This window comes from Clinocottus analis, unplaced genomic scaffold, assembly GCF_023055335.1.
Source record: "Clinocottus analis isolate CAN_PGR_092001 unplaced genomic scaffold, fCliAna1.0.p SCAF_12, whole genome shotgun sequence".
In the NCBI taxonomy this organism is placed as follows: Eukaryota; Metazoa; Chordata; class Actinopteri; order Perciformes; family Cottidae; genus Clinocottus; species Clinocottus analis.
Window position 1 is genome coordinate 3,565,707 of NW_027175843.1, and position 13,454 is coordinate 3,579,160.

Consider the following 13,454-nt stretch of genomic DNA (forward strand, 5'->3'; position numbering starts at 1 on the left):
GGACAGGACTACACAAACGTAAGGGATTTACAAGAAACCGACATCCACCGTCCACTCGTCAACAGGCCACGCCCTCCGCGAGGGGAGATGAATGGGTCAAACAGACACGTGAATTTTTGGAGAGTTTTGGTCCCTTGTGAAAATATGAATGAACGCCGACATATTGTCAGGTGAGTCTTTCGTCACGGGATCAAAAAAAAAAAAGAAGTGGTTGTCGTAAGTCAAGTGGAAACTGACACAGCGTCCTTGCAGAGGGACCCGTGCACAGCGCCACAGTTTGAAGTTCAAGAGCACTGGCCACACGTCGGTATTAGACGCGTCGAGGTGGGAACGTGTTGTTATAGCTGGACGTACCGGCTGTCATGAGTGCAGGTTTGTTTAGTTCCTCACTTTGCCAGCAGAGCTGTCGGACTGCATGCTTGGTCGAGGCCGTGTGCGTGACTGTGTGCCCACTCTCACGTCTCAAGTATTAGTATTTATTTTACAACAAGTGTGTGGGAGATGAAGTATGCCGTACGGGTGTTGAAAAAAAGGGGACGTTGAAAAGTTTGAGCCTGTGACATGATGTTTTGGAAATGATTTCACAGCCTGCGTTCACGCGTCACCTGAGAGCACACAGGGAGAAATTAATGTTCAGATGCAATTTTCTCCCGATAGAAAATCAACTGGCAATCAGCTCATCAGAATCAGAAACTTTTTATTGCCTTGTGAGTTTGTACAAACGAGGATTTTGTCCTGGCGGAAGGCGCATCACAACACGACAACGACAAACAACAGCAGCAGCAACAGGGAACATTTAACTATACAAGAGAAAGTATAAAATACAATTTGGATAAACAATAAGTAAGTACAAAGTAAGTAAATAAGTAAGGTGCAGTAAATATTTAGCAATACAATTAAAAAATAAGAAATAAAAAGGTAGCGATCAGTAATAATAACTCATAATGTATGTAGGCGGAGGCGGAGGGAAAACACAGAGGGAGGAGATGCAGACATGCATGATACATGCAGAGCGAGGGACAGGCAGCCGAATTGACTGGAGTGGTTATGAAAGTATCCCGTACGAAGCAGACGGAGCGCAGACGGAGCAGGATCAAGCACTGGAAGTTTGATCCGTTGTCTGCGGAGCGCACGCAGTGTGAATAAATAAAACCTGATGATGAATAAATGAAAGCAACGCACAGCAAAGCTGCTCCAGTGACTCGAGAAATGAGTCAGCACAGTTCCCTTTACTTCCACTGACGGACACTCCAGAGAGCCAGGTGTGTGAGGGGGACAGGTGGGAAGCAAGAATAGGAGGTCACTTATTCAGTTGTTGCAAAACACATGTCACAAGTCATCATTTTCAGGTAGCATGCAATAAATAACTAGGAGGTTATGTTTTCGTTGGAAAGATCCAACGTCGTTAAAAGCATTCTACACATTTGTTGTTTTCAAAATAGCAATATTCTCACATACACACACACACACACACATGCGTTGCGCGCGATATTTCCTGCCGAAAGCTTTCACTCTGTTCGGAATAATGTTTTTTGAATTGGACTCATAACATGCTTTTCACCTCCTGCTACTCTATCTTCTGTCGACTTTTGCCATATTTGTCTGAAATAAAAATGTGAAAAAAGGGGGAAAATGTCATTTGGGAAACCCACTTAAGGTGTAACATTGACGTTATGTTTGCTATTGCCCTGCAGACAACCTCTGAGTCATATTATATTCAGGAGTGCTGCATATTTAGCCGCGTTAAACCTCGCTTTGAGTGGCAAACATCTCTTCAGGGACGTTGGGCTGTTCGGGTGGAGGGAGGGGACAGCAGAGGGGGCTCCGCCAAAAGAATAAATAAGTTGAACAAAACTCATCTTTTACTGCCACTACCTGCAATGTCTTATTCCTGGTGGATTACATCCTTTTATAACATGAACTGAATAGTTCTACAGTTTACAGCTGATGTTTTGAATGAACTCCTGTAAGCGAGTTTGCGTCAGCTGGATGTAACTCCCGTCCTCTACGGCATCCAGAGCACATGGCCAGCTACGTATGGATTACACTACAGAGAGCTGGCCTCCTCGCTCAGAGAACCAAGGTTACGAAACTGACGGAAACAATATTTCTCAGGAAAAGGCCTCGTCTGAATTATTATTCCAGTCTGGCCCCGCTGGAGTGTCTCATAAATACTGTGTATCTATTTTTTAATTAAGCGCGTGATTATAATTAAGCCGGATGCTGACTACTGTTTATTCAGGTTTTGATGAGAACAATTTGTTTCATTGCATTCTGATGTCGTCAACATATTCCCGTTAGGTTCTTCCCACAGCTGCATTCATGGGTTTGTTGAGCTGTCATTTGCTTTGTTAAATCTAGCGGTCTTAGCACATGATCTCTTCTCTGAAGAACAGACCGATTGTCTACCATAGACCAGTGAACAATCAGCTCGGCCTTCTCTGCTGGCCTGAACAGAATCACAAAGTTATAGCTATTTTCTAATTATTTTTTAAATTTAATTTGTAGGAAATGCACGTCTCTGCCGCTGCGATAGACCCGTTTCATAATTCACAACGGGTCCTATATCTATAAATTGTGAGACCAATCGCACGTGTGCCTAAATAAACGTTCCTGACCAATTTGTTACGCTATTTTCACATCACCTTATATTATCTTGGATATCGGAGGGAAACTTTGTGTCATTACTCTTTGGGTTCATGTCCCAAAGTGTTTAGTTTACATTAGCGATGGTTGTGACGCGCTTCTTTGCATTTATGCTACATTGCTTAGGTTTGACTTGATTTAAGTCGCTATTTTAAACCCAAACCGTGAGGTTTCTACACCTCACTAACCGTTTTTGATGCCCAGACCAAAGCACGTGTTTGTTGTTTGATTTCCCAACGTTAACCCGTGTTCACTGCGACCTTGACGTTCCTCTACGTTGCAGAGGAACGTCAAGTGAGCTGCAAAAGCGTCAGTAAGTCACGAGTTGGGATGGGACCGTGTTAAATATTAACATCATGCTTTATTGAAGATGAGCTGAGACCATGAAATCATGTTTACAATGTTTACACAGTGTAAGAAATGGAGGGAAGTAGAATCATTTTTCTCTTGGACTATACAATCGTCCTCCTCTTTGCAACCAGAAGAGTCGCCTCCTGCTGGTCAGTAGAGAGAATGCAGGTTTAAGTCTCTTCAGCATTGGCTTCACTTTTAATAACCGAATGATGGTTCCTGGTGTTCATAGTAAAACTAAATATGAAAAGCATCTGTAGTATTAAACCAGAAGAGCAGTTTTCAAAAACCAAATGGAAAAAAAAAGAAGTTGCATTCTCTGTCACGAGGAAACGAGATGTCAGCTTGTGACAAATAATTTCCTCCATTCGCGCAGCGCAGACACGGTAAGGAGCGCTGCAGATATATCAACAGCGAGGCTGTCATTACGCTTTTTGTTCATTTTAATCTAGGAGAACATCTGATCAGATAATATAACGTTCCCTGAGAAAAACGGGTCAAAGAGCATCAAGGAACTGCAGCCGAAGATGAGGACAGGAAAAATCCCATCGAGATGAAAAAACGAAAAGAATATTAAAGATCAAAGTCTATTGTTTTATTACACAAAAGACTGATTGTGTTGCAGTTTTAAAATCTCTAAACACGACCTCGTGTCCTCTCCCAGGTCCAGCTATGTGCCACCACGTGTAACCACCTCATCCAGCCCTTTCTTCATCACTCGCATTTACAGCTGAGAACGTTTCTGCCATGCTGCGAGGAGAGATCACCTCGGAGCAGGAAGGGAGAGATTCCTCCCTTGAAAAACAAAAAACAAAGACGTAAAAAAACACGGCAAACTGTCACTACTGAGCTCAGACAAAGTATTCTCTCTCTCTGCTATGTTATCCTGCAAATTCGGATGTTGAATCTTCCCCATGAGAATAGTGGAACAGGAGGTTTCCTGCTGCGCTTTTATGACCAGATCTTATGTGTGTGTGTGTGTGTGTGTGGGAGGAGGGTGGGGAGGGGGGTGCACAACTCTTTTTTTCTACACGAGACCAAAAGTGATACAATATTTTCCCAAAAATGTATATCATTTTAAAGATTTCTGGCCCCCAATACACACACACACACACACACACACACACACACACACAATACCAGTATGCATGTAAGTGTATTTGTGTGTTGAGTACTTGTGTGTGTGTGTGTGTGTACCCCTGTAGACCCGGGCACTTGACCTGAAGTGACTCCAATGCTCCAGCATGGCGGTTGTTTGGGACCAGGTATCTACTGACCTGCCGGTGCTGCCAGAAACTCTTTCAAACTGTCAGAGAAACAAAGTGAAGCTGGGGGCCGATTGTCTTCATATGCTGCAAGGATTAGAAGACAGCTAAACAGTACGCCCAATTAATCCAAAAGAGGGATATCATGTTTTGGATTAATCCTAATTACAGCCTAACTCCCTTTGCCCTTGCCTCTATCTGGCTCTAAAAATAATTCTGTATTTCTTGGTCCTCCAAACCTTCTTTTTTTGCATGAGATTGTTGGAGAGTATTCTGGTACAGTCAGTCATGCATGCCCGGCGGCCGTCTGTAATAATTTAAAAACCGTTGTGTGATGTGAGCTCACATCAGAGTTACGTGCGATGCCCATGCCGGCCAGGAAAGATCCAGTGAGCTCAGGAGTGTGGGAAGCTAATCAAAGTCCTCTTGCTGTGGACCTCTGTGATTAAACGGATGATTAGTCGCTGATGAGGAAGGGATTGGCGTATGTTTTTACAGCTCCGCTGATTGGACGACATCCAGCATCGCCTGGATTGCCGAAGCAGCAGCAGTTATGCAGTGCAACTTTAATAGCATTAGAATGATGATTTGCATATTTGCCTCCGTTAGGAAGGTTTTTCATTTCTATTAAAGTTTGATAAAAAAGAAGAAGCAGTTTTGAAGATCATCAAACTGGCTGGCGTACATTTCCTTCAGACTTCACGCTCCTCCTCTGCTGATATTGAGGAAGAACTGCATTTGTTTTAGTTGCTTCTCAGGAACAATCTCCTCCTCTCCCTTTGTTGGTGTGAAAAACAATCCCAATTCTTGATGATTTCCCTCCTGTATTATAAGCTTTTAGTGTATTGGCATTGGCACACTGCGTTGCCTTTGAGAATACCTCCACATTGATGCGGAAGCGAGTTAATATATTTCGGAGCCCTGAGAAGAGCAACACAACACAACACGAGGTGTTTCCCCGCTCTGATTGATCAGTCTCCTCATTCTGAGCCTTCGCATCAATACTGCAAACATGCTCTTTGACGACTCATTGGTCCCGCCGGGCTTCACCGGCGGCAGCAGAGGGATCCGAGGAGGCGTTTTTTCTGCCCCTCTTTTGTGCACCGATGCACCAAACAGAACTGCTCACAGGTTTCAACTGCGGTGTTTTCCTTTCTTTTTGTGTGTGTGTGACAGCTCCCTTCTAAAAAAAGTATGACACGTTCATTGTTAAATTAGGACTGTGTGTGGTGGCTGGGGGCGTGGCTAAGCTCAGCTGCAGAATGGGGACGGGAGGGGCTGCTCATTGAACAGGTGCCGTTAATGAGGCCTAATTAGTCACAGGTGAAGCTGTTTAGGGGCGTGTCCCTATATGAGGCTCGGGCCACATTTACACGTCGCCGGGTATTTACGGAAACGAATATTTGGGCCTCTCCGTTTTCAAAAATAACATCGTAGACACATGATCGTTTTCCAAAAAGTTTCTGTTTACATGAACCCGCACGAATACGCCACCGAGCGCCGTGATCAGCAAACTGTAAACAGAGGACGCTCATATATGACGTGATGCATTCAAAGTCACGTACGGTGACGTTTGAGGACCTAAAACTCCGTTTGACCGAGTGCACACGCAAACCCGAAAACAGAGTTTTCCGAGATCTCCGCTTTGGCCGGAGTTTTTAGAACTGATCGTCTTCGGTGATAAAATCTCCGTTTTCGTGTAAATGAAAGGCCAAACCGCATGAATATATATGCGTTTTCTCCTCGTGTAAACGGAGAGAAGAGGCACAGTCTGCCAGCGTGTGCATGTCACAATAAAACCAGTTACCAACGTGATATCCAGCGTGCCCGTGTCATTAGGGCTGGGGGCGGCGTAGCAGGAGGTTGTTACAACCTGTAAGTGATTTCTGATGTGATTCATGTAAATAGGAATAAATTAAATTTGATTTATGTTTCCGGAAGAAAAACTGCTCTCGAGACAACAAGAGTCTGGCAATTTATTGTAATTTGCTGTTGTTTTTTAAGTTTGTGGTTTCGAGTTGCAAACACAAAAACAGATGGATGGAGCTGTTGTCTGCAGCTGAAGAGTAAGTCAAAGGAAAGCGAGGGACACATGGGCCACTGCTTTTGAGTCAAACTCATATCATTCCACATAAAACATCTGCAAAGCAGATTTATCATATTTTATCCAGCATTGTTTACATCCTATTGCACTTCCCAGCCCTCTTTGTCTTAACAGTCCGTGGGGAGCCTTTAATGTGCAGTAAACAGCCTCTAGTCATACTCTCAGCTTGTCTCTCGGGTTCATCTGTGTGTGGGCGCGCTCGATTACACGGGCGGCATCAGGTGTGTCGGTGTCGCAGCAAGCTGCTCCTCATCTCAGAGGGGCTGGTCAGGTTCCAGCCTGTGGAGACTCTCTCGTTTGTGTCTCTTGTGCCTGCAGCGCTCTTGACCCGACTCGACCCCCAGCCTCTGTCGGGGGGGGGGGCTATGTACAACCAGTTGCCAAATAAGAGAAGACCTAAATGTTTCATAGACTTTTACTTTTTGAACGGGTTAAAATTTGAAGACGAAAACAAGCGCCAGACCAGCCAAGGCCGTGGTAGCGAACTGTCAATCACAAGGTAGTCACGCCCTAAATCATACCCTGCTTCATGGACTGTTTGATTCTAAATGGACCATCATTTACTAAATAAACACCACACTATCGAAACAGACATGAAACTAGAGATTGAGACATAAATTCATGTTTACAATGTTCCCTGAGGAAATAACTCAAGTGTGATGTAAAGTCTCAGAATCCTATAAAATCAGACTTCTTTCAGCAGCCTCAAAGGTTTTACGTTGTTTTAGCAACCCAAAGGAGGATCGACGGTTCGATTCCTAGTCCAGGTTGATGTGTCTTTGGGTAAGACACTGATACTGGGCCGTTGGTGTGTGAGCGGTCATGATGATTAGATAGACCGGATGAGCACGGTAGGCCCTGCCACCAGCGTATGACTGAGTGTGAATGATGACATGTCGTGTTGAATCACGTTGACTGGTCAGAAGACTAGAAAGCCGCTACAGAAGTTCGAGTCCATCGCCATACAGAGTACTGCTGTGGATCTGGACCGGCGTTTTTCAAAACCTTTGTCTATTTGATGGGCGTGGTTCCATAGCCTCATAAAACTTTCGTCCGACACAAAAATATATAGAAGACTTGGATGACGATGAGGAGGTTCTGTGTCAAGAATGAATGAGAGATCTCACCTCCCGCCGTTAGCCGTATAATGAGTGAAAGGAATCTGTTCATCTTCAGTTATCACGCTTTCGGGCAGCACCTTATAAGCTTACGAGGATTTTTTAAAGATGGATTTATACGAGCATCTATACCTTAAGACGCTTTTGGGATCTGGTGAGTGTAGCTTTTAATAGCTGGAAACGAACCGCTGACTCTGAAGACATAGCGATTGAGAAAAAGAGCTGCTTCACTAAAGAATCACTTCGTTTCAACAACATATAAACAATAACTCCTTTTCTGAACATTAACACGGTATGGAGCAGAGCATTTTATGTGAAGGTCAGAGAAATAGGATTTGTAATTAGAGTATCTAAAACACAGGGATTAATAAGCAGAATACAATCATTTTTGCACTAAAAATATATCTTGTTGGAGAATTTGCATATAATGCTGGAGGAGTTTGTGAGTGTGTGTGTGTGTGAGTGTGTGTTGGAGGCTACACTAACCACGCTGAGCTCAGTGATGTGCCACAATCACCCGACTAACCCAACTGACAGAGCGGATGGATGAAGATATAAACAGCCTAGAGGGTTTTCTGCTGGTGAGGTTGGCAGATGGGTTGACTAAAGAATACTTAAAAGACCCGATACATATTCATGCACAGAGAATTATCTCAAGTTGTTGATGTTAAAGTTTTGAGAAAGAGATGAAGGGCATTTTAACTTTTAAATCCCCAACAAATGCAGATTAGTGTTGTTGTGGCGCTCCATCATTCTGTATTAATTTTTCATCATATCTCAAAGAGAGATCACACTTTAATCTATTCATCTGGAGTCATGTTTAGAGTTTGTTTTTTCTATTTGACAGTTCCTGGAAAATTATCTTTTACAAATAGAAGACTTTTGTCAAACCATCCTATTGCTTTACAAAAGGCTCAATGTTGCTGACCTTGTTGCTAGTTTCTCTGTACATGACGGGACAATTCAGCTCAAATGACATAAAAACACATTGAACGTTTGCTTATTTTTAAACTCATGAATTAAATACATTTCTCAGAGGTTTACTGAAATATGATTATCTTCAGTGTGACCCTGATCATGAACAACTTCACTGCAGCCTTTGAGACTATTAAAGCAGTTAGCTTTAGTTAGCTCTAATTAAATAATTTCCTCATATTTGAACTGTTGAATAGTTTGAACAGTATGACGCTCACTCTGACCGTGATCCATTTGAAGTTATTTTACTGTACAGTTTTTTGTTTTTTCGAATTTGTGAAAAATAACCTTTTAAAACACATTGTAACCCAAAAATGTCCTCCATATTAAACTCCTAAAATCTTTTCCTTTTTTAGAGGTTTTCTGACATTTTCCATGTAACCTGTTCAGGCTGACCCTGTGAAAATCTGAAATAATTCTTTCTCCCTCCAGACTAAATTAAAAAGCTGGCAGCGTTGGTGCTGTTCCAGAATAAGTCCGACTGCAGCAGCAGCGTGTATTGAATTGAGCGAAGGTGTGCTGTGTTGCTTTTCAATTGGACTTGACAGAAAGAAGGTGTCATTTCCCCTTAAAAGAATTGCATGATAGTATTTTTTTAAGCAACTAGACATATTAAAAACGTAAGGCTAGCATTTACATGCTTTTAAGCACATTAAATACACAGTCAAGCTGCTGGAGCATGCATGTAAGTCACACTGTTGTTCACAGTGAAGTGCAAGAAGGAAGCAGATTCCTTAAAAACAAAATGGTGGAGATGTATGGTCCTAGTTGTATGGTTGCCCTGTGTGTCTATGTTCAAGCCAGAAGATTGTTTCTTCGTCTTTGTGGACCGAAGTCTAAAGGAAATAGAGAGCTGAAGCAAATTTGACATATTGGCCACACTGTATAATTATGTCAAGTGACGCCTTCAGCTTTTCTCAAGACTTTCTCCCAGAGAAAAACATTAGGATAGAGGCACACATTCTCTTGAACACCAAAAGGCACTTATCAAAACCATTACAGCATTGTAAAACGCAAAGCATAGCCGAGTCCAAAATGTACTTTGCTTCCTCCGTTCATAAGAATGAGCCTGAGGCCTGGGAGGCGGGGTTAAAGAAAACACTTGTGCGTTTGCTCTACAGCCCCGCGGAAGATCGGGGTAACGTTATACTCTGATTCGCTTTGCACGTTAATGAGCAACATTCATAGGCGTGATCGGCGCCTCGCTTCCAACGCTGCATCCACGTACATCTGTCCTCGGAGGCTGCGGTCATCTGCAAACTTTGGTTGGACTTCCGTCTCGAGGCCCCTTTTCTGTTATGTAGCTGCCGAAAAGATCAAAGTCTCCCAATTATTGGGAGTTGTGCCCATCGGCTTGAAGCAATTAAACTGTTACTTTCTTTGTTCGGAGATGCTGTCGGCACCGAGTAATTGGACAAGACAGTTGAGTACCGAGTCCTTTATCATCCTCCACTATTTTTTTTCTCCCTAGCTGTTCTGTAATTATTTTATGTCATCCATTTCACAGTTTCTTAAAAAAACTGCAGGGTGTGCACTTTCTTTGGCCAAAACGGAGCCTTTGCAAACCATCAGCCCTGACAAACGCAGACTAAACCTCAGCGTTGTGGGAAGTGACCGAGGTTGCACGTGCATTATTGAAGGAGTCTGAGTCTACTGAGGGAGTCTACCTCATATAAAGATGCTCCGAGGAACCAAACGGTATGAAAACTTTAGTGAGAGGTTTGAAAAATTGAAAGAGGAAATAAGAGAGAAAAATGGATTCATGGTTAAGGCCGTGAAGGACTCCTGGCTGCTTGACACTGTGCGTAGTTGGGTTAAGTTAAATGAATGGCCGTACGTCAGTTAGCTGAGCAAACACTTTCAGATCTGCCTCCTCGCCGGCAGATCTTTTTTTCGTGTGGCTCCTGTCGACCTATCCAACAGAAAAGGTTCATGCTGAAAGGGGACTGATTGATCACCAAGTGAACGTTGTGTCGGGTGGAATCAGAAAGCGAGGGGGGGGGTTTGAAAAATATTAGTAGAGGGGGAAAACAAATCTATTTGTTCATGTGGAGATAAGTGGCAATTGAGAATTCCCAAAAAACGTCCACTCCTGAGAGCTTCAATTCCCACAGCGTGCTGGAAAAGGTCGAATCTGAACCTAGACGGTGACATGTTATCGTTCCGGTCTCCAGCTGGACGTCTCCGTCCTTCCATCTGTCTTCCATCTGCATTAGCAGACTCGCCATTTTTTTTTCTTCTTTTTCCATCTGCTGAGTGTCCCGTACATACCCGAGTGCTCGCAAACCGGGATGATGAATTGCTGCGCCGCTCTGCTTCAATTATCCTACAACTAAACTCACCGTCCGCAGCATCCACCCAGCAAGGTTTATTCACAAAGCCCACGAGATTCTCACGGCGGGACCGCTATCAAAATGCGTTGATTCATCTCAATCAAAGAGCACCTTGTCGACAGATCGGTCGTGCACCTAAACGACTCCGGTTCCCAGAGACGGTCGTGGGGAATATCGGAAATGCTCGACCGTGTCTCGGAGGCTGAGTTTCTCCCTTTTTTTTTCGGCAGCAATTATGCCATGCAAGGATACAAACTAGTTTTATTTGTTTCTGATAACTGCTGCTTTAATAACTGCTGCTTTATCTCTCTGAAAGGACTCATTTATATTGATTTTTGTTGTTGTGCAGCACAACCAGCGGTAACCACTCAAACATGACTTTGTATGCACGGTGTCTAAGCTGGAACCTTGTGATTTTGAATTAGTCACATTGCATGTCAACAACTGCCCGTTACGGGAAGCAGAAGGGTGAAATATCTAAATGCAATCATGCTTTTCTTTCAAAAAAAACAACAACAACCCACTGATTTTGCATGTGTTAATCTGTTTACCATGCTTCACATGGGAGCTAACCACATAACACCTTATTAACCTTAAGGCTTCTTGCGTTTCGCATGACTGAATGCTTTTCTCCCTCCTTCCAGGGAAGCCGTAGATTCTCCTTCATTTCCATAAAATATAGATCGAGTGGTATTTATGAAAATTCGCTTTAGCTAAACAGCAAATGCAGCCCAGACTTTGGAAATCAGTGAACTGAAACTGCATTAACCAACAACATGAATGTGAACTCAGCGGTAACGCTGTATTTTAAGGTCCTTTTAATAAACACAAGTAACACGGGCTTTATAATTGCTTATACAGTTTGTATTATTATCTCATGTGTTAATGGCCTGTATGAACATGTTAGTATGACAACCATATGTTAAATTATTTATATTTAGAAGCACTTACAATAATGTTGCGCCTGTGGGAGTGTTGTGAGTTTGGCTGTCCGTGCGCTGCATTCGGCAGTCTGTATTTGCTTAAAGTTAAAATATCTCAACTTTATGCAAAATACCAAGTTCAAGCTCAAGTTTCAAAATGACAGAAGATTCAGCGGCGTAGCAGATTTCTCACCTCACAGTTCTTTCTGAATTATATTTCTGGTGGATTGTTTAGATCAGTGGTTTACCATCTTTTTTCATTGATGTACTCAAGTACCCCTAACCAGTGCAAAATAATTATTGGTTGAAAAAAAGACAGCGCTGTGCCATTAGTGTCTGATTTAATATAGAATACATACAATTATCTTCATGAATTTACACTTACAATTTATAGAATATGTATTAAATAACTATTTCTAAAGGATTTTTTTAATGGATGCAAATTCCTATATATATATATATATATATATATATATATATATATATATATATACACACACACACACACACACACACACACACACACACATATATATATTTCAATCTCACATGCGGCCTGAATGACGACCAAAAGGCCTCGCGTAGATCAAGAAACACCGCTCCTTTACCCAGATTAACCTTGCAGCTTGTTTTTTTTATTTTTCCAAAGCTACTATGACATAGTTGGCTCCGGCCCGAGGCCGTATGAAAGGACTTCACAAGCAGCAGTTCTCACGAGAACAGAAACAATGCTGTGCATGAGACGAGGTCAACGGTCAGGCCTGTTGGAGACTTTCGTAATTGGGTTCGCCTATCCAACGTTGCTGCTGGTGGGGCGGGGGAGCTATGAGCTTACACAGGGCCCTCAGGCAGGCAGCGTGATATTACACCCAGGTAATTCAGGGTAGGGGTTTTATTGTTTGAACACAAAACGAGTAAGCGGCACGTAATTGTTTAATTGTAGCAAATGATGCCAATAACTGGCACTCAAATGCTGAAAGCGACTGAAAACCTGTGGCGCCAGACGTCTCTTACAGTGAGTGCAAAGATAATATTTGTACGTGCACAAAAAAAAAAAAATCCTTGTCCATGCCGCGGGGCTGATGGCTTTTGTTCCCGACACTGACGGCTCTCAGCGCGTCCCTCCCGTCCCCCCAGTCCCTTACTCTCATTCTCTGTTGTCTCTCAGCCAGTAGCTAATTAGCTGTTGGAAGGTGACCAAAATGTTGGGACGCTTTTTTTTTTATATATAGATCTCCAGCCAGAAACGCACACACTCCTTTTGTGATTTTCTTTTTTTTTTCAGAAAACAACGCATCTCAGTGTGGAATTAACGTACATTTTGTCGACTTTAGAGTGGATCAGAGACGATGAATGGAGGTAATATCGCGATGTGTGAAGATCGAATAAGTAACCACAATTGCTTTTCGGCGTTTTAATCCTCTTACTGCATTACAACTCGCAAATGTAATGAAATTGCTGACTCAACAATGCCTAATGCAAATGTTAAATGGAAAGCTCATTATGTTATTTACTTTTGTATGGAAAGTTAATCTGTTTGCATTTTTATCCCTCTGTGTGTGTGTGTGTGTGTGTGTGTGTGTGTGTTTATTCTACTCACTCGACCGTGTCCTCCCAGCTACACCAGTGTCCCTGGTCCAGTTCTTGCATGTCCAGTCTGAATTTGGCCAGGCAGAACTCCTCAATGGCGAATTCATAGTGGGGTCCACACCCCAGTGCCGACACACACTGAGACACTG

General features: G+C 42.9%; 1 protein-coding gene across 1 annotated transcript in view; it reads right to left on the bottom strand.

Moving 5' to 3' along the window:
* The window catches only part of ramp1 (receptor activity modifying protein 1), a 50,715-nt gene that overhangs the window by 5,326 nt on the left and 31,935 nt on the right, over positions 1 to 13,454 (bottom strand). The window contains exon 2 of the mRNA XM_068571830.1: positions 13,316 to 13,451. Within this exon, the coding sequence (XP_068427931.1) occupies positions 13,316 to 13,451 (136 nt within the window). The remainder of the gene's footprint in view (positions 1 to 13,315; positions 13,452 to 13,454) is intronic.